This window comes from Cyrtonyx montezumae, unplaced genomic scaffold (assembly GCF_038088225.1).
Source record: "Cyrtonyx montezumae isolate F1298 unplaced genomic scaffold, pur_monq_1.0 scaffold_0, whole genome shotgun sequence".
NCBI lineage: Eukaryota > Metazoa > Chordata > Aves > Galliformes > Odontophoridae > Cyrtonyx > Cyrtonyx montezumae.
In genome coordinates this window covers 18,571,995-18,597,806 of record NW_027071824.1, presented here as the reverse complement: position 1 = coordinate 18,597,806, position 25,812 = coordinate 18,571,995, and the positions used below count along the sequence as shown (strand labels likewise).

The following is a 25,812-nucleotide window of genomic DNA, read 5'->3' as shown; positions in this document are numbered from 1 at the left end:
GAGGCAGTGTTTGTCAGTCAGTTATCCATTCTTGACCACTCGGAAATTCAGAATTCTTTTGAGGATAACTCAATACATAAATGATTAAGCAAGGAGAAGATTGCCTTGAGACTGGATTGTCTTGTTATTATGTCAACTGACTGTTTGAATTTTAAGTAAATTAATGGAATGAACTACTTAGGTTAAGACGCCATCATCCTGCCTGTATGCCACTGTCTTAGAAACCTTAACCCTTTTAATAAAAAGTATATTAGTTTTACATTTAAGAATATGTTTTACACCTCTAAAAAGCAGTTTCACTAAGCAAATTCACAACAATCAAAGCAGAATGGAAGATTGAAAGCAAAAACATATTTAGCCATGATATCCCGAAGAAGTCAATATTTCACTGTATTTTACTTCACATTTAATCAGGGAGTCGCACTTTGAAAGCTGTCCTAAACACAAATCTGGACACAAGTGACTTAAAGAAACATGCAAACAAAAAAAATATTCCTGTTGTTTCTGTGTCTTCAGGGTTGTTGTTTTTTTCTATTTCTCCCATACCTTTAAAATTGTACCTTATTGTTCCTTGACCTACGTTCCATGAGCCTGCTGATTACGCACAGCTGCCCAAACACTTCATCTCTATGACAGAGTACACTTCAGAAAATGAATGGTACTCATGAATCCAACCTGTGTAGTTTCAAGATTATTCACGTATCAGTTCGGAGCATCAGCAGGAAATGCCTTAATTTACACATCAAAGGTCAAAACAGAGTTTGATTTCTTTTATAATACTACCAATTTATTTAAATCAATTTAATCTTTATTTATTTTATTACTATCAATGCAACGTCATCCTTCCTTGCCACAGAAGGCTAATAAAACATAGCAATGGACTACAGGAGGAGGTCTTTTAGTCTAACATCTTTAAGCTTTGAACATCTCTTCCAGTATTGCAGTTATATTTTTGAGAAACAAGTTTTAATCAGCAAACAGGTGACAGTGAACACCCTAAGTAAGGAATAAAGGTTTTCACATTCCAGCCTTTCAATTCTATTTAAAATAAATGGACTTGAAATAAAAGTTGCTCTATATTGACAAGAAACCTCTTAAATGAACATGTTATGTCGTGACTTCGTTATTATAAAGTATTGGATCTACTCCCCAAATTCTTGACTGGAACTGAAGACATCCCATTGTATCTGTTTGTCTGGTATAAACTCTGTTTGCTTTGCAGTCATCTCTATGTGTTCTTCACAGGAGAGGAGCTGTGTACTGGGCTCATATCAGGCTGCTCCTTGGACTGTTCCTTTGGGTTCCAGACTGACGCCCACAACTGCGAGATCTGTCAGTGCCGTCCACGGCCCAAGAAGTGCAAACCTATTGTATGTGACAAGTACTGTCCCTTTGGATACTTGTACGTATTCTTATTCTAAACATATAACATATGTTTATTCTGTTCATATTGAAAATACGCAAAATCTGGAATATATATGTGTGTTCACTTTGAGAAATTTGGGGGAAATGTGAGAAGGAAGAAATGTCATTGTTTGATGTAAAATTAAAGTATTCTTCAAATCAATTGGGATGTTAGCACTTATGGAAATTGGTATGTATATATCCATATATCCTTTATTGCTTGAGATACAGTAGCTTATTACAGGAAACAGTGGTCATAAGAGTGATGGGGCTAATAATGACTGGCTCCTCCAATTCCTTTGACTGAACATATTATACCTGGTAAACTGCTGTAGACACTGAGTTAAATCCTGAAAAAAAAGCACAATCGACAAACCAGGGCTTTTCTGGGATGACTCAAAAGCTGAAGTACTAAAATCTAAAAAATACAGTAAATAAAAGAAGGTGTTGATAGGAGGCAGCTCCTGATGTTAGCGTAGTTGCCATGGATGTTAGATGATCCACACTTTTTAAGATGAAGTCAAATCAGATAGCACAACAGGCAGGGTCCTCTGTGAGCTTCGAGGTCCTGAGCAAATTACCTTCAGGCACATTGACTTCAGGAGTGGCTGAGAGTTATTTTCATTATGCAGCTAAGAAAAGATAGGGCAGGATAGAAGTTACAGAAAAGCGGTGTCAGTTTTGTCTTCTTCAGAACTTTTACCAGTGGCTTTGAAGGCAAAGGCATATTTGAGTATCAGAATGAAAGAAACATTAAAGATTGTGTGGAAGTACTGCATGAATGAAATGGTTAGATGGCTTGGATGCTAAGATAGGATAAAGCTGCTCACATTAAGAATCCAAATAGTGAAGTCAATTAAAACATGTACAAAGCATGCAGATTTCTTTGAACATTTTCAGGGGAGAGTGAAGTTTGAGCCATTTAAATGAGCAGAGACAAAATCTGAGATGAAGTCTCGTAAAGTTTCAAAAAAAATTTCTATACTTGTTAGTATTATTAGCTCTGCAGTGAAGTTAGCTGTTCCATCTGAACAGAACTGAGCTCTTGATAAGTTCAGAAACTTCTTACTTCATTTGAGATCTAACTTTCATGGTCTCTTTTATAGACTGTGATTAATCTGCTTTTCTGATTAAAATGTTAAATAAGGAGAAGGAAGTTGATAGTACCAGGAAGCTGCTTCTGTGGAAGAAGCATAAGGGTGGTCATATAGGATCAGAGTAAAAATTTTTCAGAAAAAGGAAGTATATGGAATTTAATTATAAGAAAGAAAAATGACAAACATGGTTAAAAATGAAAAGTGTAAATGTTGAATCTTGCATTTATTCATTTGAATTCCTAGACATAACACCCATACTGGGCATTGGCTCAAAGAATACTCGCATCTGAACCACTGAATAACTTGCCCAGACACTTCACTGTCTTTCTTCTCTCACATTTATGTGATCATGGTTGGTCATTTGGGCTTACAGAGCCCTAAAAAAGGAGAGAATTAAATAAGATCCTCATACTGTATACGAATCTCAATTTTAAGATATGGAAGCTATGCTGTATGTAAGACATTATTTGCCTAGTGAGAGAAGACATTTGCAACTACTGGCTTTGTTTGAGATCATGAACAAGCATCATGCCCTTCAGGACTGCTCTGTGGGCTGGCACTGAACTACATGGTTTATTTTCAAATAGAAAGTGTTATAAAATGATAACATTAAATCTCTCACAGAATTGTACTGCTTGTAGTTAAGAGTAGTTATTTTTACCCTCTATGTGTAGCTGACTTAGTATATTGACCTACTGAGGAAAATTTAAAATTTTTGCGCTTCAGTAAATTGAAACACAGTTTTTTCTCTTGTTGTCTAACTAAAGTATGCGTAAAACAGATATATTAGTAAATCTATAATTAGTAAATTACCAGGTATAGAGATTATTGATACGACAGTGATTAATAATAAGCACATTATTGTAGCATGGAGTAAGAGAAAGGTGACTTAAAATCGAGCTGATTTGAAACTCATGCTACTGTGTCAGGAGTCCTATTTTCAGGATGATCTTACAGTTGCCTTTTTGTACACATAAACTGAACTTGAAACATTCTAAAGCTAATTTGAATATCATCGATTTAAAATTTGCATTTAGGTGCAGGGTGTAGTTTAATTATGTAAAATTTTTGGTTGTTTTTTTGTTAGCATTTTATGTTTAATGATACTGCTGTGGGTATTTTTTATTTCTTACGGAGGGAAAATAAGCACCCTAATCTTGTTATTGTCTACAAAATATATTAAAATTGGTACTGATGTTATTAAAATGAATAACGTTAATGATAACTGAATATAACAATTTGTAGCATGAAGGACTAAACTTGCAGTTAAGAAATATTTTAAAATCATTTTATTTTGAATCTCAATTTAGCACTAAAATGATTTAGTCTTGTAGTAATATAGTATATTCATTAGTCAAAAGCATATAGATCTCTATTATCTGTTATGGCTTAAAACTGCCAAATGCCTTTTGCCATTCACACGAGAAGAGAACATGCCAGCAATGGAGATGTGCAATAGTGAACATAAGTGTGAATGTTAAAGACAATTTTCTTTACTTGATCAGTCAGTTTAGAAGTTGCTTTTTCTTTGACCATGACATTTGCACATTTGAGGGGTCCTGCTGATGTTTTACAAATTATTTTTATAATCTAGGAAGAACAAGCATGGCTGTGAAATCTGTCGGTGTAAGAAATGCCCAGAAATGCCTTGTGGTAAAATCTGCCCAATGGGTTTCCAGCAGAACAGCCATGGGTGTGTTATCTGCAAATGCAGAGGTAGGTGTAGCCATTTATCACTGTGACTTGTTTTCAAAGCATTTGGAAGCCAGATTTGAGGAATGCTACACGGAACCTGTAAGAATTGAAATTTTGCATCATAAACCTATGTAAAATTCTTATAGTCTAATTTAAGATATTCTTAAATATAAAATTTTCACAGAAATGCTTCTATGAGATTTCAGAGCCTGTGGGAATTTACTGAGATACGTCACAGATTTGTCCATACTTTAGATTCATTATTACCCCTCATGTTTTCCACTGCTTGAGTGTTCTAATATTGATCTCACTCTCCCATGTTTAAAAAAAAAAATAAATTATCACACTGTCCCTTAGAATGTATTCTGTTTTATTTGTAAAAACAAAATATCCTGAGATCAAACACTGGAGCAGAATGAACTGTCTTTTAACTGATATGGTCATTAGCAACTCATCAAAGAATAATTACAACAATTGTCAGTATGTTCTGAGGGAGCCCAGAGTCCTTGTTAAAACTTTGATCCAAAATTCCTAAGTAGAATGAATGAAGTGGTAAGTAACCTGCCTGAGAATTAGCTCCACTTTCTAACCTGCCTCTTCTGGAATTTTCTTATGCTTAAATAAATACAAGTAGAGCCATGGAAATACAGAGGTTGGAGAGTATTCTTAAGAAAAACGAGGCCATTTCTCTGCCCTCACATAATGCCAAGTGTATCTGGATAATCCTCAACAGATGTTTGTCTATGATTTTATTTCTTAAGAACCTCCAATCTAAAAAAAAAAAAAAAAAAAAAAAAAAGAAGAAAGAAGAAAGAAATCCACTCCAGGCTCTCTAGATTATATTTTCCTGTGCCTACCACTAAGAGACACTTTAAAATGAGTTTTCTTATATTTCCATCTCCTTTTCTAAGAATTAAGCCATCTACTTATTTTCCTACGCTCAGCATACTCAGGGAACAATTGATCATCACTCCTTTAGAATTCTGGCAGTATTTAAGGGTTTGCAATTAGAGACTCCTAAATTTTCAAAGCCAACGAAACCCAGTTCCTGTGATCTCACTTCATAGTTCTGAAACTGCACACTACACTTCTGCACAAAAAAATGCCAACTGGTACAGATAGTAGCACTGCATTTAAAGGTCTGATGCTCCCATGCTGTACCTTAGGCTGAACCTGCCTTTTCTGCAGTGATGTAACATTCCTGACTCATATTTTCCTTTAAGCTACTATAATTCTGAGTTTATTTTCAGCCATGCCTCTATGTGTTGATTTATTCTCATTTTGGTTTTGGGAACTTGGCTTCTTTAAGTATTTCCTTCTGTACGACTTTTAATTGAAAACTGAAAAGTGAAAATAATCTCAAACTGTTGTGTTAATCTTGACTATCTATTTATATGCTCGGTTTGCTTTTCCAAATTTAGGAGTAGATGTAAGAATATCTTACTAAAAAAGAAGCCTGAGTACATCAGATATTTTTCAATAATAATTTATCAATAATGATTTTAATGTAAGACAGAATTCAAAAAGGAATCCTTACATCATCTGGTATTACAATTTGAATGTGTAGTAATTTTGTGCAATCGTTTCATGTTGTTTCTGTTCAATGCATTAAGATAAAATTTGCTTTTAGAAGTACTGTACCCATTTGCCTTTTTTTTCTTCTACATTTCACAAGGCAGCATAGTAGTGCAGTATCTGTGTATTGAGTTCTTATGCAAGTGATGTGCACCAAACCCACTTCATAGCGTCTGTGTGGTGCTGTTAAGCCACCACTGATAGATTCACCACAGCTGGAGTGCTGTTAATTTTTTGACGAGTTTGTGGTTGTTTTTTTGTAATTAACTCGAAACACATTTTAACAATTCTTCTCATTCTATATCATTTTTTAGGTGAATAATTGACGAGTATACTAATACAAACAGCTTTATATATGTAAGAGTTGATATAGCATTGAAAGCAAGTCAGTTCACTGACAAACTGATCCAAAATCCTTCATCATGATTATGTGGATGAGGGATTGTTAGGATCTAAATTCGCTCTGCTGATTAACAGAGAATATACTGAGTCTGAGTCCTTCCACACTTAAATAATACCCCTTAAGATCCAAATGAGATTTTATCCTCCCTAGGCCAGAAGCTTCCCTGTTCTGGTTGAGAGAAAGTAACACTGCAGTCCCAACTATTGTATTTTCATCTCAATAAGGGATAAAAATGTCAGTGCAGTCATCTTCCAAACATCATTTATAATAACTAATGCAAGTAATTTCTTGTAGGTAGTGTTTTATGAAATATTTCCAGTACCTAGCATGACCATTTTAGAAACTGCTAGTGATTTTTTCAATTCATTGTACTTATAGAGCCATCCTTAGCTTTTGTAAATACTTTTATATTCTACTAGCTATCAGGTACTCACATTAAGATAATATCTAAAACTATTCTGTTTAATTTTAAATATGCCTCATGTTTTCTACCATTTCCTTACATTATTTAGCCAGTGCGTTACTGCACAATTAAAGACAATATAAGCACAACAGAAAGAAGTAATGATATTTTCAAAGAGATAAATTCTACTGTATCTTACCACAGCCTTCAGTATACCTTTAAATTACTTCATATGTATCAAGTTCCCTTCATTTCTAAATGTAAATGATGTATTTATTAATCACTTGATTTCATATGTACTTTAAAAATAAATGCAAGCCAAGCGTACAGTATTTATGTTTTTCTAAGCAACACACTTATTAGGAAATGACTTTATATATATATATCTTGCAGAGGCAACAGCTTCTCTTATGCCTCCAGTTAAAACAGGCTCTTGCCTGTCAATGGATGGGCGCCGGCATGAAAATGAGGAGAGTTGGCATGATGGATGCAGGGAATGTTACTGCCACAACGGACGGGAAATGTGTGCCTTGATCACCTGCCCTGTTCCTAATTGTGGCAACCCCACCATACATCCAGGGCAGTGTTGCCCATCATGCCCAGGTAACATGCTGTCTTGTATGTTCTTTGTAATTGGGCTTTTTTCCATGAGTGGTGTTTCATACTACATGAAAACTCATTCAGTTATAATTATGTATTTCTATGTCCAGATGTAATATCATGAATGGCTTTCTCTGCATTCTCAAATCTGAAAAATGATTACTTGAATATATGAAACGTCTGTGTTGTAGATCCTAATATATTAATTGTTGACACATTGAAATCCTTAAACAAGAAAATGTTTTCACTTCATATTAGCTATAATAGCAAATATAATATGCTGTTGCATTTCCCTTTTTTATTTTGAAGTGTAATTTTATTAAAATTCATCTCTCTTTGCCAGCTTCTCACAGGAGTAGGCTTTTTAAGAGATTTCTGTGGCAATTGAGCATCATTATCCTGTGTTCTGAGGGAATGTTCCTCTACCACCAGCAGTAGAAAATTATTTTAATTCTTCTGGGGAGAAGGCCAGTACAATAAATGCTGCATTCTAATATAATTGTAATAATAAGTGATAAAATGGAAAACTTTAATAAATAAAATGTAAGAACTTTACAGTATTAGAATGTGGACAGATAAAAGTAATCTTATTCAGAAAAATTCAGATTGATTCCTACAGTATTTTATATGCTGAATAGATTAGTTAGAATAAAATATGTAACACAGTTCTTTCTGGAAGTGACAGATGAGTGTATCCTTCCTAGGACATCGTAAGGTCATAGAATCTTCTGAGTTGGAAGGGACCTTTTAAAGGCTATCTAATCCAACTCCCCTGCAATGAACAGGGGCACCTACAGCTCCATGTGCTCAGAACCCTGACCAGCCTGACCTTGAATGTCTCCAAGGACAGGGCATCCACCACCTCTCTGGGCAACCTGTCCCAGTGCCTCACCACCCTTATTGTAAAAAAACTTCATCATATCCAATCTAAATTGAGCCTGTTTTAGTTTGAAACCATTTCCCCTTGTCCTTTCACAGCAGACCCTGCTTTAAAGAGTCTGCCCCCTTCTTTGTTATACCCCCTTCAGATACTGAAAGCACACTGTCAGGGCTCCCCAGAGCCTTCTCTTCTTCAGGATGAGCAGCCCCAGATAACAGAATTCTTCAGATTGCTTCAGCAAATGGTGATCTCCAATCCATTTTGCACCCTGCTGCAAAAAGACAAACAGTCCTCAAAAGGATATGGGGATGCAAAATGTTGCTCTGCCTTTCAGCCTCTCTCAGCGTGTACCACTTGCTCCCAGTATTGAGACTGGGAACAGGATCTATGGTTCCAGTGCCAGTCATGATGTTGCTTTTGGCAGTTTTTTTACAGAGCCAGAGCTATTAATACTAAGTACTTTAGCAGTGGTTACTGAGGTTGAGCAATTTCTGCTTAGCGTCTTATTAATGACAACCATTAATGAAATTGTTAGCTGACTTGGAAACATGAAGTTACTCCCACTATTTATGCACACTTGAAGATCCATCATTTACTTGCTCCCTTCTCTCCCATTATTAAGCATCTGGCTGGTTTTATCAGTTTGTATCCAAGATTTTTGCCACTCCAGAGTGCAGCATTATCCTGATAGACTCCAGATATGGTCCTAGAGATATGGTGTCTACCTAGATTTCTCTGTCTAACACCCTTTGCTTCTTGCAGGGTACTTGTCATCTAGTTTCTGTACTAACAAAGCAGTACTTGATGCAAACTCATGCAGTGCTAGGACAACCAGAGATTAGATTCTTTCAGATCACTACGCATTAATATATAACTTAATGCGGCCAAATTTATTCCTGAGGGGTTCTCTTTCTCCAAGCTTTTCTCTTTTGCTACATACTTCTGATTTTAGTTTGCAGTGTACTGATTCTGTACTAATGCTATTAAATGAATAACATGGCTTTCTACAGACAGGAATGCAGCTGTAATTGTGAGGTTGTGAGTATCACAGTCAAATATATCTAACATAAATATTCAGCAATCACTACTAATGTAGTGAGTTTTAAATCACACTTGTAGCCTACTGACAGGGAAGTGACAGCTCTCAGAAATCTCTTCTCTTTTATGCTCAATTTCATATTTGGTTTTCAACAGAACAAGTATTACTGTGCTAAAACACTCATTAAAACCTTGTTTCTGTATATTAATTATGAGATTCAAGCAGATTATCCCAGTTCTTATAGAAACCTCCAGGTTTCCTGCAAGATTTAGAAAGCCATTAACTTCTAGTGTTTTGCAGAACCGTGCTTCTCAGAAAGACTGTGTGCTTGCCTTGCTAGTTACTCCATCAGGAATATAGTAATTGCACATTTGCAGCAACTCAATTGCAATAATATATCAATACCAATGCTGGTAAGGGAGCTGTAAGCAGTGCCATACATACAGCAATACTCTCAGGTTATGCATTTATGATTATGAGCAGTATATAAGCTGTGACTTTGGAAAGAACATAATGCAAAGCTTGCCTGACTTTGGATGTTTCTGCAGAAAATGCAATAGATTGTTCCAGCTGAAATAAGTCAGACAGTGACAAGGCAGCAGACTAGCTGTCACTTCAAGTGTGGTAAATGCTACTGAATCCTATTTGCTGTTCAGAAATGTATGCAACGAGAAAAGGCGACATAAGCTGGTCACTGATAGATGAGTTAATTCCCCAAAGGAAGAAATACTAAAGTACTTTCTGAACAAGATAAGATCAGCCTGAGTCTATTTTTTGAGCTCTACCTGTCATTCTCCAGAAGAGAAAATAAGTGATGGAACTGGGCATCTTCTGTGAAGTAATACCTCAGAGCAAAGGGCACAAACTTAATTCATCAGACAAATACAACATTACTAGGAATGTGGTGAGAAGCACATGTACTTTGTTAGCCCTGGGCTATCCAAATGTAGGAGACAGGGACCTATATAAAGTGTGTTAGAGATACTGAATCATTGCCTGGAGGTCACTTTCTAATTGCTTCCCTTCATAGCAGGGAATTCTGAGGGAGCTCGGTTATTAATGTCCAACATCAGTTGGGTTGAATTCAGGCCAAAGAACAGTATGCACTTAGAAGCCTGAAGCTTCACTTTGCAACAGGTTAAACTCATGGCTCATGGATTTGGAACAACGCATTCTAAGTGGGGCAGCTTCATTCCTATACGCAGTGCATGGAGAAAGCTGGTTGACTCATCCCAGGTCTGCAGCAACCAGCGTGCTAAACTGTCATCTATTTGAATTTATTAGAAAAGATTGCAAAGTTGTTGTTTGGGGGTATTCAAGGAATGTTTAGACATTGTGTTGAGGAACATGGTTTAGTGAGAAAGATTGGTGATAGGTGAACAGTTGGACTGGATGATGTTGTAGGTCTTTTCCAACCTTGGTGATTCTATGATTCTTTTATTTTATGCTTTAACACTTTCTAAATGCAGAGTAGATCTCTTTTTTTATTTTTAAAACACCCAAGGTGATGAGGGCTCCCTCTTTTTTTCACGACAAGAAGCTAAGATTAATTTGGTGAGATACTCACCAAAATCACAAGTCTGTGCACTGGGTTCACCTGTGATACTGTTCTTACTTCAGTCATTCCTGCAGTTTTTGTTTTTTAATTTTTAATTTTTCTTTATGAAACAATCTTTCAGTGACATACTTCCATTGGTGTTAATTGCATTTAAGTTTTTAGAGGTACAGATGGAGATTGTGTTTTTGTTTTCAGTTTGGCATTGAATCTTACAGGCATGAATCATGTCAGAATTTTATGGTAGGCAGTTGAATCTCCTCAGATCCCGGACTGTGTACATATTTATCCATCCTTTCAGGAATTGCATTTATGTTAATATTTAGCAATTAAGAAATTGTGTGATTTGAATACGTTTTCAGAAAATGACAATCATCTCCTTTGGAATTTCTAAGTTATATATTGGTTTGATTTCTTTCCAAAATTCCAAGAATACTTGGTTATCTTTGATGTCTATGAATCAGCATTCATTCAAATTGATTCCCACAGTGTTCCTTGTTCATCTTTTTTACATTTTCTGTGAGAAACAAGTAAGTGACTTGGAGTTAAAAAGAGTTTCTTTAGGAGTCAACTTATAGCTGGTTTTCTTAATCTCAACTATTTTCAATGATAACAGCAAGAAATAAAAGATTAAGTGTATGTTTTAATCATTGAGTCACATTTGTCTTATCTTCCAATTCCTTTTTTTCCAGATGAAATAATTGTGCAGAAACCAGAACTCACCAGTCCATCTATCTGTCATGCTCCTGGTGGGGAATACTTTGTAGAAGGAGAAACATGGAACATTGATTCTTGCACACAATGTACATGCCATAGTGGACGAGTCCTGTGTGAGACTGAAGTCTGCCCTCCTCTTCTTTGTCAAAACCCCACTCGGACACAGGACTCCTGCTGTCCTCAGTGCCCAGGTATCTATTGTCGACTAGTTTTCATCAGTCTTTTCTTGATTTTAGAATTTATGATGTATTAGTTGTGTGCTTAGTTGCTTGTTGCTTTGCCTTTTTCCTTAAGCATTTTGGAGTTTAAGCCTGCAGTCCTCCCATTTTGAGTGCAAAATTTGACTGTGTGCAAGAGTTATCTGCTGGAGGAATTGTGGTTCTGAAGTTTGGAAACCTTCTCTGAGGGAAATCTAATAATGTAAGGGTTGGATATTTGGGATTTGGTCACTAAAGAATATTTGTTGTTTTTGTTTTCACTTGTTATGATTTGAGAGTGAATTGAAGGCAGCTGCCTAATATCAAACCATTCCAGCCCAGCAGTAGACTGCCACACAGTGTCAAGAACATAACATGATTTGCTTTTCCCTTGGGATATAGATACATTCCTAAATAAATGTGAATTCATGTTTTACGTAGCAAATGGTGTTTAATGCAGTGGAAATTCAGTACAAACCTAGGATCTATATATAAACTCATAGAGAAAATATTTTTATTTATTAAAAACAAAATATAAACATTTTACTTTAAAAAAAAAAACAACTACGTTTTGCCATTTCTTCCACAGTGTGTTTGTTGGTTTGGGAGTTATTCTTTCCTGACAGCGTATTTTCAGTGAAAATGTTAGCCTCTTCTACCAACTTCCATTTTTCTAATTATTAAATAACTGAATATTTATTTTGTTTAACTTAAAAATACTGTTTGGAGAAGTTCATCCTTCTTCACTGGCTTCATGAGAAACTTAGTTTCCTGTTTTGCGTAGTTAGATTGCAAACCTGATCTGAGTCCCCTTATGAATCTTTTTATCTTCTTTCTTATATGTTCTCTGTACCTACACTCATATTTCTGGATCCATAATGTCTTGTTAAGATACAGCTTCATTGCAGAAATATCTCCCCCGTATGAGTGTATGAGAATCAAAGCCAACACATCAGCATCAAGATGAAGCCTGATCAAGCTCCATCTGTTTCTCCACAGCTTATAATTATCTCCTATAAGTCTAGAGAAGATGATAGCAGTGTAATAGCTTTTGACTTTGCAACACAGAAGACCTTGAGTTGTATCTGAGATTCAGCTTTTAGACTTAAAATGCAGTATCTCTGATTTAAGGTGAATTCCTATATGCCCCTCCATTTAGAACATTCAGAGTCTGTTTCTGAGAGGCTGCTTCTGATAATGATCATTTCATGATTTCACTATATCACTGTATTTGTTTTTCTTTTTAGTAAACTCAGTAAAGTTTTACATCAACTTTATTATAGAACACATAATGAGATCCTTATCAATTGTAGGGACTGAATTTGCACGCATGACGAGGATAAACCCTACATAGAAGAAGTGTCAAAGAAGTTAGCTACTGTAAGTTAACTAACTTTATTTGTTTATACTTACAGATGAGCCTCCTCAGCCTTCTTTGTCAAGCAATGTGAGCATGCCCAGTTACTGCAAAAATGATGAAGGAGATATTTTTCTGACAGCTGAGTCCTGGAAGCCCAACGTCTGCACTAGCTGCATCTGCATGGATGGTGTAATTAGATGCTACTCTGAGTCTTGCCCACCAGTATCCTGTGAGAGACCTGTTTTGAGAAAGGGGCAGTGTTGTCCTTACTGTATTGGTAAGCAAACAAAAATAGTTGGTAACTTGCTACTCCCTTCTTGGGAATAAGAAAGACTTATTTCTAAACTGAAATATGTTTCCCTGTTTTGGAGAAATACAGTTTGTGCCTCCTGTTGAACTGAATCTGCATAGGCAGCATTGAGGATCATTATTGGTTTCAAGGTACAAGTGCAGGAAGATAAAAATGTCATTTTCGTACAGGCTTGAAGATTTAAAGGAAGATCTGACTGATAACGTGTGTTATATCAAGACACGCAATACCGCAAATAAAAGATTATTACTGCAAATGGTAAACAGAAGCATATGAAATTTCACAGAATGCAGAATGAAACGTCCATGTTTCTCACTTTTTTACCCATTTCTTGAGAACTGTGAAGAACATCTTGGCAGAGATCCTTCCTTCTTATTTTCGCGTAATAGTTGATGAAGTATTTAGTAGGCAAACTGTAGTAGCAAGCCTGTATTTTATTCTACTTCACCCAGGATTCAAATCTTGTTCATCTGTAACAAGTTACCACAGATTTAAATTTAAAATCTTGCAGGACTTGGATGCCTTGTTGATTTCTGAATCCTCAAATTCATCCTGTGTTCACCATTTTTCTTTCTTGTGCAAAGAAAGGTTAATTAGGAAATATAACCATCTTCCTTAGAGAGGATAACAGGGTATCCATTTGGTGAGTGGAAAGATTAGTCTTAAGTGCAAAACAGCATTGATTTTGTATGTTTACCAGATGTGTTTGATTTCCCGGTGAAGTTGGAGGAAACATGAGAAAAGACAAGTAGAGCTGCACAGTCTTTTGACTGCATGTTTCCATGTGGGTTTCTCACTGTACTTCTCCTATTTCCACTCTTAATTGCTTGTTGGAGTTGTATCCATCTTATAGAGTTGAACATTGAGCAGGAGAGATGCCCAGGATCTTCCTTTCATGGCTCAGAGTTGTAATACTACTACTCTGAGTTTATCTTTGTTATTTTTTTTTCTAAAGAGCACTGTACGTATTAAATTTTGATGAATTCTCTATAAACTCGTGAAACCTGAGTAAGTTAAAGGACTTCTCCAGTCATCCAGCCAACAAGGCTGCACACTTGAAGATGTCCTGAGTGGGGCAAAGTAGCATTTCTGGGAGTGGATCAGCCCAAGGAGAACAGGGAGTGATCAGCTCTGGATAGAGAGTAAGAAACAGTGGAGTACTCAGGCTGTACTTCTTGCTCTCTTCCTTGCCATATCTACATCCTAACCTGGGCTTCACTGGATCTTTATGAACACTTTTAACACAGAAGTAATCTTTCATAAATGGAAATTTTGTGGGGTTTTTTGCAGCTTTTGCCCACTTTTTTCTCTCACTCCTCCTTTTTCTGTACCATATTCATGTAGAAATCTTCTACTTGAAGAGTTTGGGACCCATGTTTATGTCCATGGACGCATGGATGCCCAGTCCAAGGCCCACTGTAACTTTAAGCTTTCCAGATACTTTCATTAGTATTTTCTCAGTAATATTCAGTCGTCGTCTTTTTGAATTTACTATGTCTGGATGTGTTACTTTGGTCTGCTGACTGCAAACCTTTTTATTCTAGATGATACCAGTCTATTATGTTGTCTCTAAATAAAATCTGCAGTGATGGCCAAAATATTTAATAAGGATTTGTATTTATACTTGGGAAGTAATTCTAGCTGACATATTTATATACGTAATCTGTATGAATATTAAACCAATATTTCTCAGCTTAACAGCTTAGTAAGTTTCTTCACAGTTCGGTTCTGCTGGCTCGTGCATCTGCTTAATCTTCAATCTAGTATCATCACCATGTTTCTTCATAATAACTTCCTGCCTCCAGCAGAAAAATATAGTGAGAAGTGATGAAAATGAGGTTCTGTCTGGGTTTTGGACGTTCTGTTGTGTACTGTTTTTTGTTTGTTTGATAACCTGTAAAATGCTATAGTAGCAAATAAACATCCAAAGTTAAGCAATTCATGATCATCTTCTCAGTGAAGTAGAAGATGTAATACAGGCAATCTGAAAGACTTGTATAGGAATGAACATTAAGATAAAGATGAATCGAATGCTTAAGCAGAAAATGAATGCTGCTTTTAAGTGTTTACCCAAGACCTACTTTATTCATCACATCCAGGTCGCTATTACATAGCATGTCAAAAATTGTTAGTTTTGTAACTCTCAGTCTTAAGGAGGAGTGTTCTAGAACCTAATCTCAATTTTTTGAGTGTTACAGTCATGTCAAGTCCCAACTTTTACAATACTGACCGTGAAAAAACATACTTACTACCCTTTTCCTGAGAGTTCCCATTGATCTGGTTACAAAGAAGAATAATATCCCCATCATATCTGTTTTGTCATAATAAATAGAAAATTTTCTAGTTGCATCACTTCATTCTTCTTGGCATCCTGCCTAGCCTTATCTTGAAATATTCCTGACTGAGTTTGTCTGTCTTGAATCTTGGTAATTAGAATTGTAGGTTGGCTGTATTCTTAAATAGGATTTAAATAGGATTTATTAAGAAAAGAGGAGGAGGATGAGTTAGGAGACACAAACTGTCAAAGAAAAGAAGAAAAGTTCTCTTCTTTCTTCTAAGAAAATCTTAATTTTCACAGTACCTTTGATATCACTGTTTCATGTCCCAGTCATCTGTCTTCTAGCCTCTTGCATGAGGAAAATGATAGGCATCAGTTTGGGCTGATCATGTACTTCATAAAGAAGCAGAAATTATATTTCTGAAAAATCTATGAAAGATGTGGAGAGGGTCTTTTAATTATAGCTGGGACGTCTTCTTAGCTATTTTTTCACTGTTGTATTTTTGGAAAAGATTAGGTTTGTGTGCATTTGACCATCCCAACACTGCTCTGTTTTCCTTCAACAGAAGATACAGTACCAAAGAAAGTGGTCTGCCACTTCAATGGAAAAACATACGCAGATGAGGAACGCTGGGACATTGACAGCTGCACACACTGCTACTGCCTGCAGGGCCAGACTCTCTGCTCCACTGTCAGCTGCCCACCCCTCCCCTGTGCTGAACCCATCAATGTGGAGGGAAGCTGCTGTCCCATGTGTCCAGGTAATGTGATACAACGACTTAGGTTATCGCAATGCTCTTTTCCAGGACTGACAGTCAGGTTTTTTGCTTCTGCTGCTTGTTTGTGTACAAAGTTACGAAAATTAATAAAGTTGGAAAAGGAATAGTTTTGCACTTCTGCATATTTGGTCAGTAATTCACATTTCTGTCCCTTCTAGGTCACTACTTTTCAAGTATTTCATTGCTAACATATTTTAACTTGATATGTATGTTCAATGAAATTGTCTTAGCTGCGGACACAAGAGGCTTAAGAATTGCAACTGCTTTTTAATGCTAGCCCTGACATATTTTTGCAGGTGCTTGCCCTTCTTATTGAGTCAGCTAGTAACTACTTCTGCCAGAACAATTCAGCAGTAGCCTCTTTTTCACCCCTCCTACTTTGGGGATTACAGTAGGGAAAGGAAAAAAGAAAAAAAGAAAGAAAGAAATTGTCAATTATGTATCAGCTGGAAGGATGTAGCACTGCCTTGGCATTTTTGATATTTACTATCACAAAGCAAGGCTTAGTAAAGTATCCATTCTGAAAAGGTATTTTGGAAAGCAGGAAGTTGTTTACTGGACTGCATCATTCCTGTTACATTAGTACACTGATCATGGCAACTCACATGTATCTTGTATACAGTGGAAGTTTTTTAACTCAAATTAAGGTTATTATGTCAAATTAGAACCAAATCCCATAGCTGTAATGGTGAAAATTCTAAAACAAATGGAAAGGTTAATAGTACAAAGCACTTCAGATAGCCAGACATATCTGCTAAATTAAGAGCAACACCAGAAAGTTATGAAGCTTGTAATTTGTGAAAGACATTCCTCTCATTTTGCAGAGATGTACGTACCTGAACCTACTAACATCCCTATTGAGAAGACAAATCATCGAGATGTCGAACTAGAAGTGCCAAACTGGTCAACACCAAGTGAAAATGACATCATCCACATTCACAGAGGTGTGATATAAATGGGGCTAATTTAGATCTGTGACTATTCCTCATGTTTTAATGTGCTTATTTTTTTCAGTTCTTGTAGCATCTGTGTAATGCTTTGAAAAAGATTGTTATCTGAGAATATTATTTAGTACTGTGGCTGTTACATGCATTTGTTTTGAGCAAAGAGTACTCAGTCTTAAGCACTTTGATCTCTTTATCATTACATCTTCAGCTTGGAAGAGACATCAGTGTTGGTATGATGGAGTTGTGAACAGTTAAGAATATGGTAAATTGGTGAATGAGGAGTGATTCTGCAGCGTCTTTTTCATACAAAAGCTGGAAAGCAGGATGCTATCATGCTGATGGCATCAGTGAACTTTGATTTGGTCCATTTGACATTCTTGTTTTGAAAGATATGAACAGAAGAACGTACAATACCTCCACAGAATTGTAGGAGTTGGAAGGGACCTCTCAAGTCCAACCCCCAGCTGAAGCAGGTCCCCCACAGCAGGTTGCACAGGAAAGTGCAGATGGCTCTTTATCTCCAGAGAAGGAGACTCTACAACCTCTCTGAGCAACCTATTCCAGTGCTCTTATCACCCTAACACCGAAGTTCTTCCTCATGTTTGAAAGGAACTTACAGTATTTCAGTTTTTGTCCATTGCCCCTTATCCTATTCTGCACACCAATAAAGAGTCTCACCCCATACAGTTAAGTCCCAGATTTAATATATCACAGAAAAATGGCTGAGGAACAGAACACTTCAAGTGCAATGACACAAGACTGTTGAAGTTGTTTCATGGTGTAAATCCATTTTAAAACTACACCACCCTACAGAGTAGAGGAAAACACTATATGTCACACTCTTTGCTAACTTTTTCTAATTGAAGAACTATTTAAATTTGTATATACTTTTTCCGTATCCAGTATCATATCATAGCATGCTACTACTTTGTGGCTAGGAGAATGGCTACCTGGAATAGAACTGTTTTACAAAACTATGGAGTTACACTTTTTATAATTGCAACATTTTCATGTTTCATAGGCATTGGTAGTTGGCTTGTGTCTATCCTGGCTGAGTAAATGAGCACTGAAAACTGTGTGGGAATACTGTCACTGAAAATGATCATGCTTTGAAATTACATGAAAAACTAGAGTCTATTAGACTGCCAGTGGTCTATTTTCATGGGCTAAGTGGTGCAAATGTAATAATTTCTCAGCAAGTGAGGACAGGACTGAACTGCTCTGCCAGCTTAAAAAGAAAAAGATTATAAATGATTTTTAAAAACCCTTTCATTGTAAGACTACCAGGTTTCCTGCTGCATGGAAACACAGCATAATTTTTTCTATGAATGGGAATTTGGCTGTGATCAGATAAGATGAAGCGAACGCAACTGAGCTGTCACAGTTGCTTATTATTGCTCCTTTAGATTCCATCCAATTTCCTCTTTTTGTTGGCCTTTTCCTGGCTAATACAGTCACTATACCAAGTGCTAGCTTTCAGTTATTCTCATTTGTACAAATAAAGGGACATTTCAGGAGAAAAAATACAAATTCGTGAGAGCGACAAGGCTTGTGACTAAGACTTTTAAATTATTTATGGACAGGGCCCATTTATCATTACTAATGTCAAATGCCCACATTTGTCTCGCAGACATGAATCATCTCCAGGGAGAGTACAGAAGTGGAAGTGGACCACACCCCAGTGAAGATGCATCAGTTAGCTCTGTTGCCTTGGTGACAATTCCAATCACGATAGCGCTGTTACTAATCATCGTCTTTCTGCTCGTCAATCAGAAGAAGCAGTGGATTCCAGTGTCCTGCTACAAAGCTCCAACAAAGGTGCCATATTCACACCTATTTCCAGGCTCTTGCCTTTCTGAAACACGAGATTGACTGGAATATTCTGTGAGATGCATTGAATCCACATCATACGAACTCAGTTACTTTTAATTTACACCTGAATCCTTTTTATAGCATTTAGGGGGCTGGTATTTATTTAATCTCCTGAATAATTATTTTTATTATGAAATGAATACCAATAATTCCTTGTTTGGTGCAGTAATGAGTGGAGATTGGATAGAAATCAAGTTCAGCAAAAAAAATTCCCAGCTCTATATATATATGTACATAATTGCGTGTAATTCTCAATCAATCACTTGGGAAAAAGGTTTTGTTTTCTGAACTTCTATCCACTTTCAAAGTATTGTCCAACGTCAGATACTGTAAGTACTAGTAATGTTCGTCACATTTTCTAGTAACTGCATCACGTTGGACATTTTTAATATGAAAGCACCGCTTGATTGCAAAACGTTTAATGAATTTGAAACCAATAAAGATTTTTATAACACATTTGTCCAGCTTATCCAGTGACAACACAGCCCCATGCTGTGGCACTTCTAATAATCGTGTTGTGTTCTATTTCCAAGGATATATCTTGCTTTTTCCAGAATTATTGCTGATATTATAAATCATTACTATATAGTTTTTCATCTCTATCTTTCTGATGCTAATGGAATAAATAGATCAGTATTTAGAGCAAAAATATTCCCACGTTCAGTTGTTTGTAGGAGTTTTGGGGTTGGAACTACTTTTCAGAGGAGTACGTGCTCCATTATGCCCTTTAAGCTGTGTGCCATCAGGTTGTCTTTCTGCTTTCCCTATCATGACTATAGGAGAAAGGTTTTGCAGCTTGTAGGTGCTTAAATATGCTGAGAAAGCAGAAAAAATATATATTTGATGTTAATTTAAAAATCGACACAAGTGCTAAGCCATATAATAGTATACAGGATTAGATAATTTTATTGATGAGCTTTAGAGGTGATCTTTAAAGGACAATGATACATAATATCCACTAGAAAACGTGGGTACATTGTTGAAGAAAACATATTGCTTGCTTCTCTGTCAGGTATGACAAGTTTTTCCACAGTTCTCTGAGAGATTTTGCACTTCTGCTGCGCATTCTCAAATTTAGTCTAGGAAATAAATGTGAGATCTTGTCTACTGCTGGTTCTGCTCCTTCTTGTCACATAAAATAGCACTTTTAATATTGTAAAATGTGGCCTTATTTTGCTTTTTTATTCCTTGCTTTGTTGTAAACTCTTTTCTTACCTGTGAGTCAAATGGTTTCCATAGAATTGCTCCTTAAGGTAAAAGAATCTCACATTTAACAGAGGAGACAATCAACTTCAATTGCTTGAATAAAAATAAAAATAAAAATAAAAGAAATCTCTCCCATTATCCTAGTGGTATTGTCTCCTAGAACAAAACGTTCTAGAAAATGATCAGCTATAAAGAGGCTATTAAAGTCTTGGAAATAACCTCCTGCACCTCTGAGGCAACAAGTTTAAGCCCTTGTGCAGAAGGAGACTAATAGATAACAGTTTCACTGGGAAAAGGGAATACCAAAACTTCACTGAGAAGGTGAAAAATGGTGATTTGTAAGAGGCAGTTGGTTTGTTATTGTGCTTGGCATAAACCTTTACCAATCTTAGCAAGAATCCAAACTTGTTCTGTGCCAGTTTGACTTCTCTTTGTGTTTATGGGCCTGTACCACAAACATCTGCTAACTGTGGGTTGAGTTCAGGAAAAATAAATTAATTCAGCATTCTCTTTCTGTTTTAACAGCCATCTTGCCTAAACAATCAACTGGTATATGTGGACTGCAAGAAAGGTACCATGGTCCAAGTGGACAGTTCTCAGAGGATGCTAAGAATTGCAGACCCAGATTCAAGATACAGCGGATTTTACAGCATGCAGAAACAGAACAACCTACAGGCAGATAATTTCTATCAAACAGTTTGAAGAATTGCACCCTTACCAAGGATTTAAGAACTAGAGAGAGAAAGAGGGAGACTAAGTCTGCTATTAAAATAAAGCTAGAATTGTGCACTTGCTTAGTGGATTGTATTGGATTTGTGACTACATGTACAGCTCTAAGACCTTACTGGGATGAGCTCTGACTCCTGCAATGTGCCAGAAAAAGCATTCCCACTTTTCCTTGAGATAACTGACCAAGTGTTTTCTTAGAACCAAAGTTTTAAAACTTGTTAAGGTGTATTTGCTTGTAACATAGCTATAGAGGTTTTTTGGGAGGGGGAATCGGGGCTAGGGGTAGGCAATAAGGTAAAAGGAAGTTTCAGAGAAGAAAAGCTGGTCATGCTTGGCTGGAGAAGAAAATGAATAGAGTACCACCAAGCAGCAGGACAGTGGCTTTTCCTGTTATTCTGAAATTGCATCTGTTGCAGCAAATCCTAACCCCAGGTGAAAAAAAAAATAATAAAAATAAAAAAGGTCTGATGTTTTCTTTCCAGCTGTTGCTACAATAATATACTCATAGAACAGAATTTGTCACATCACAGATGTGGTGTAGCTGCAAATATTTTTCTATATGTTGAGAAGCTGCGGTAGTTAATGAAATAGCAAGGAAAAGATTATAGCAGAAAATAAAGGGTGGGTTTATTAAGGATGTACAAAATTATACCTTGTGCTGCTTTTTGGGTTTTTTTTTTTTTTGTTTGTTTGTTTGTTTGTTTGTTTTTGTTTTCTTCAAAGCTGATTGGCTAGATTAGCCAGACTTTGACAGAGTTAGCAAATGACTGAGGCCTAAGTAATTCCTGAAATGAGCACTGGATCTTTTGACAGCAGTATTGAAGGAAGGAAGGAAAAGTCAAGAACACCATGCAGTTCCAGGGGCTTTTGTTTGTTTGTTTGTCTGTTGTGGTTTTGTTATTTGATATCAATCTCTGGTTGTTCATACAGGAGAAGGAAAAATATTTTTTTGTTGGACAAAGCTCTTGCTTAAAAGAGAGTAAAAAAAGAGACTGTTTTAAGGTTGTTTTTGTTTTTTTTTCCTGTTGATGTTCTTATTTACTGGTATGCAGATTTAGAAACTACTTCCATGCTAGGAAGCTGCTTAATTTTAATTGTATATTACTCAAGCACCTTTTTTGAAGCTCAGAAAAAAAGGAGATCATGCTTCTTTAAACTTTAGCATTATAGGAATATTTATGTAAATATAATTATGCTAAAAACAACAAAAAGTATTTGTATGTTTGTGTATATATAGGTATATACAAATGCATGTAGGTATACATATGTATAAATACATGCATGTGTATGTACACTTAAACGTATATATACTGTATATATAAAATACTATGTATACAGTATATATTTTTTCTATTTTTTTTTCTTGTTGAATGTATTTTTATCTGAGAGAGATTTTACCCAGAGCAGAAACAGATAAACAGGCATTCCATATCAGTGCTTAATCACTTGTGAGTTTAGAAAAGACAAGAAAAGAGCATCTCATTCTACCTACAGTTTGATTTGATTTGAAAGTGTTTGTGTGTGTGTGTGTGTGTGTGTGTGCACTCTTGTGTTTGCGTGTGTACAGTAAGTGCACGATTATAGCAGTAAGCGTTGCTCTTGCTACTTGCTACATTTCAGGGTGTTTCTTATTTTTCTTTTCCTGCTTAGCCTTAAAAAGGCTTTTTAATGAATGCATTGGCTAGAGACACTGATGACAATATAATGCAGCACTAATCAGCTCCACAGAATAACACCATCAGCTCCTGGATTTTCTGTTGTTTTTTTCTTTCTTTCTTTTTTTTTTTCAAACAATTGTTTGAAACAACTACTGGAATATTGTCCACATTAAGCTGGAAGTTTGTTGTAGCTTGCCTCATTTATAACTCTGGCTGTATAATACAATGTTAACTTTCCAAACAGGTCTTGGCACTTTTATACTAATTACCCATTTGTGCATTGCCTTTTTTCTTTTACAAATGCTTGTCATAAGAGACACAGATACCCAGTATGCTTAATGTGAAAAGAAAATGTATTTTTTGTAAAGGAACTCTCAAGTATTGTTGTAAATACTTGGTCAGAGGTTGCTGAACTTTAAAAACTGAAAAGAAAAAAAAAACCTAATTTATTATTATAATGACCTAATTTATTAATCTGAAGATTAACAATTTTTTTTGTTTGTTTTAGAATATCAAAAAGGTGTTCTAGCTGTTTGCATCAAAGAAAGAAATAGGTGTATCATTAAGGGTCAACATTTTTTCTGCTTATGTAACTTCTGTTTCCAACCACCAGTAAGAAAAGATGTGGTCTCCCCAGTGTTTTGTACTCAATCTGATATCGAAACAGAGATGTTTCAGTCCAGTTACTACAAAGATTTTGTCAAGACAAGACATCCATTCCTTGCATAAGAGTAAGCAGTCTTTATCCAGAAATTGTAAATGCTTGCTTTTGTTTTACAATCAAGGCCATATTCTGAAAATATTAGCAGGATATAGGACATGGTGTAAAATGTTTTTTATTATTATTATTTTATTATTATTATTTTAAAGATATGATTTATCCTATGTGCTGTATCCATTACACTCTTTTACTTTGGTTCCTGTTGTGCTCTTGTAAGAGAAATGCAGATATAATTTTCTGAAAAATAGATGCATATGTGGCACTCGGAGTGCACTGCGGTTCAGCAGATTGCTTGTTTACTTTTTTAACTGTAAGGCGGTTTCTTGTAATTTGGCTCTTGGCAGCACAATAAAAAAAAGTTTTAAACCTACTGATGTCTGTTTTCTTAAATCTTCATGTTTACTGCTTCCACACGCTAGTCCTTGAAACATTAGTTTATATCTTTATGTCATGATGAGTCATTTGTTGTCTTCAATCAGAACAGTTCAGAAAGTACTGTGGGTAAAGAACTGTTTGCAGTTACAGAAAGCTCTGTGTTCTACACTGAAGAATTTTCACACTGAAGGGACTTGTGGCATTCCAAAGAGTTCCAGCATTCACTGAAGTGCAGTCTCTCAGAAACCGAGTTCTGTCTCTATGTTGACTCCATCTGGTCCAGCCATACCTCCCACAGTCAATCACACAAGACTGCAACATAAGGTCCTGTAGAAGGGTTGTGGGATCACAGTTTGACTCTTCAAGGACTTCATAGAGTCATAGAATTGAGTTGGAAGGGACCCTTAAAGGCCTTCTGGTCCAACTCCCCTGCAGTGAACAAGGATACCTACAGCTACATCAGGTTGCTCAAAGCCCCATCCAGTCTGACTGTGAATGCCTCCAGGGACGGGGCATCCACCTCTTTGGGCAACCTGTGCCAGTGCCTCGCTGTAAAAAAAAAAACAAGAATGTCCAACCTCAAACTCTTTTTTCAATTTGAAACCACTTCCCCTTGTCCTATCACAATAGACCCCAGTAAAGAGGCTGTCTCCTTTCTTCTTATAACCCCACTTTAGATATTGAAAGGCCGCTCTCAGGTCTCCCTGGAGCATTCTTCAGCAGGCAGACCAGCCCCATCTCTCTCAGCCTGTCTTTATAGAGGAGGTGTTCCATCCCTTGGGTCATTCATTTACATATTTGCCCAATACAGCATTTTTGCTCCTTCCTGACTACGTCTATGGAAGACGTTCTTCTAGAACAGCATCTTTAAATGCTGCTTGTGAAGATCTTGCTTTTTCATCTGCACAGAAAAGGAAACAACTGTATGCTAATGTATAAAATGATGGTGCATCCACGTTTGAACACTTAAAGCAGTCCTGGCCTCCTTGGCAGTATGATCTGTACCAGAACAGATTGCATTCGGAATGCCTATGTATGGCAGTGATGCTTTGTCTCTTTCTAAACACCAAGTGGGAAGAATGAAAAGAAAGAAGGCAAAAAACAAATAAGCAGAGAAACTTAGGAACATAGAATCACTGAGGTTGGAAAAGACCTTCAAGAATGTCAAGTCCAACCATTCACCGAACCTACTGAGTCCCAGTATTAAACCTTAGTGCCACATCCACACGTCTTAAATGTTGACAGGCATGGGGACTCCACCACATCCCTGGGCAGCCTGTTACAATGCTTGTCTGCCCTCACCATGAAGAAATGCTTCCTGAGATTCAACCTTACCTCCTCTGGTTTAACTTGAGACGGTTGCCTCGTGTGCCACCACTTGGCAGGTGGGAAGAGGCTGACACCCTCCTCACAGCATGCTCTTTAGGCAGCTGGAGGAAGCAAGTTCTCCCCTCAGCCTTCTTTTTCTGAACGGCCCCAGTTTCCTCATCTGCTCCTAGGTTTTGTTTTCCAATCCCTTCACCAGCTTCACTGCTTTTCTCTGGACACACCTGACTCATTAAACACACTATCCTGAGGGGCTCAAATCTGAACGCGCCATATCGCTTGGACAACTCTCAGACGTAGGCACTGAACTTCGGGTGGTGCTGAGCAGAGCCAGGGGCTGGACTCCACGGTGATCCCTCCTCGACTCAGCTTAACTGTGGCTGCTGCAGCCTCAGGCCTGCGGCCGCCACTTCGATTCAACAGCGTTGACGGATCTCCTGCCGAGTACCTGCGCTTCCAGAGCATCTTAGCCGCGATGTGGGCACCTCGGGGAGCCGCACTCTCCGGAGCGGGCAGCGAGGCGCAGCGTGCGCCTCTAACCGAGCAGGGCTGGAGGACCCGCAGCCGTGAAGCCCACCGGGCCGCTGCGGGCTGCCCCAGCAGCTCCCATCTCACAGTGAAGGCACCTCCCACCGGCGCCGCCGCCCCAGCGCTCCGCCCGCCCGCCACGAGCCCCGCCTTCCCCC

At 37.1% G+C, this 25,812-nt stretch overlaps 1 protein-coding gene across 1 annotated transcript in view; it reads left to right on the top strand.

Annotated features, from left to right (window-relative positions):
* CRIM1 (cysteine rich transmembrane BMP regulator 1) overlaps nucleotides 1–23,325 on the top strand; it is a 159,449-nt gene extending 136,124 nt beyond the window's left edge. The window contains exons 9-17 of the mRNA XM_065729300.1: nucleotides 1,246–1,402; nucleotides 4,096–4,217; nucleotides 6,971–7,180; nucleotides 11,344–11,559; nucleotides 12,981–13,202; nucleotides 16,080–16,274; nucleotides 17,117–17,236; nucleotides 18,870–19,057; nucleotides 20,843–23,325. Of these exons, the coding sequence (XP_065585372.1) occupies nucleotides 1,246–1,402; nucleotides 4,096–4,217; nucleotides 6,971–7,180; nucleotides 11,344–11,559; nucleotides 12,981–13,202; nucleotides 16,080–16,274; nucleotides 17,117–17,236; nucleotides 18,870–19,057; nucleotides 20,843–21,019 (1,607 nt within the window). The 3' untranslated portion in view covers nucleotides 21,020–23,325. The remainder of the gene's footprint in view (nucleotides 1–1,245; nucleotides 1,403–4,095; nucleotides 4,218–6,970; nucleotides 7,181–11,343; nucleotides 11,560–12,980; nucleotides 13,203–16,079; nucleotides 16,275–17,116; nucleotides 17,237–18,869; nucleotides 19,058–20,842) is intronic.
* The last annotated feature ends 2,487 nt before the right edge of the window (nucleotides 23,326–25,812 follow it).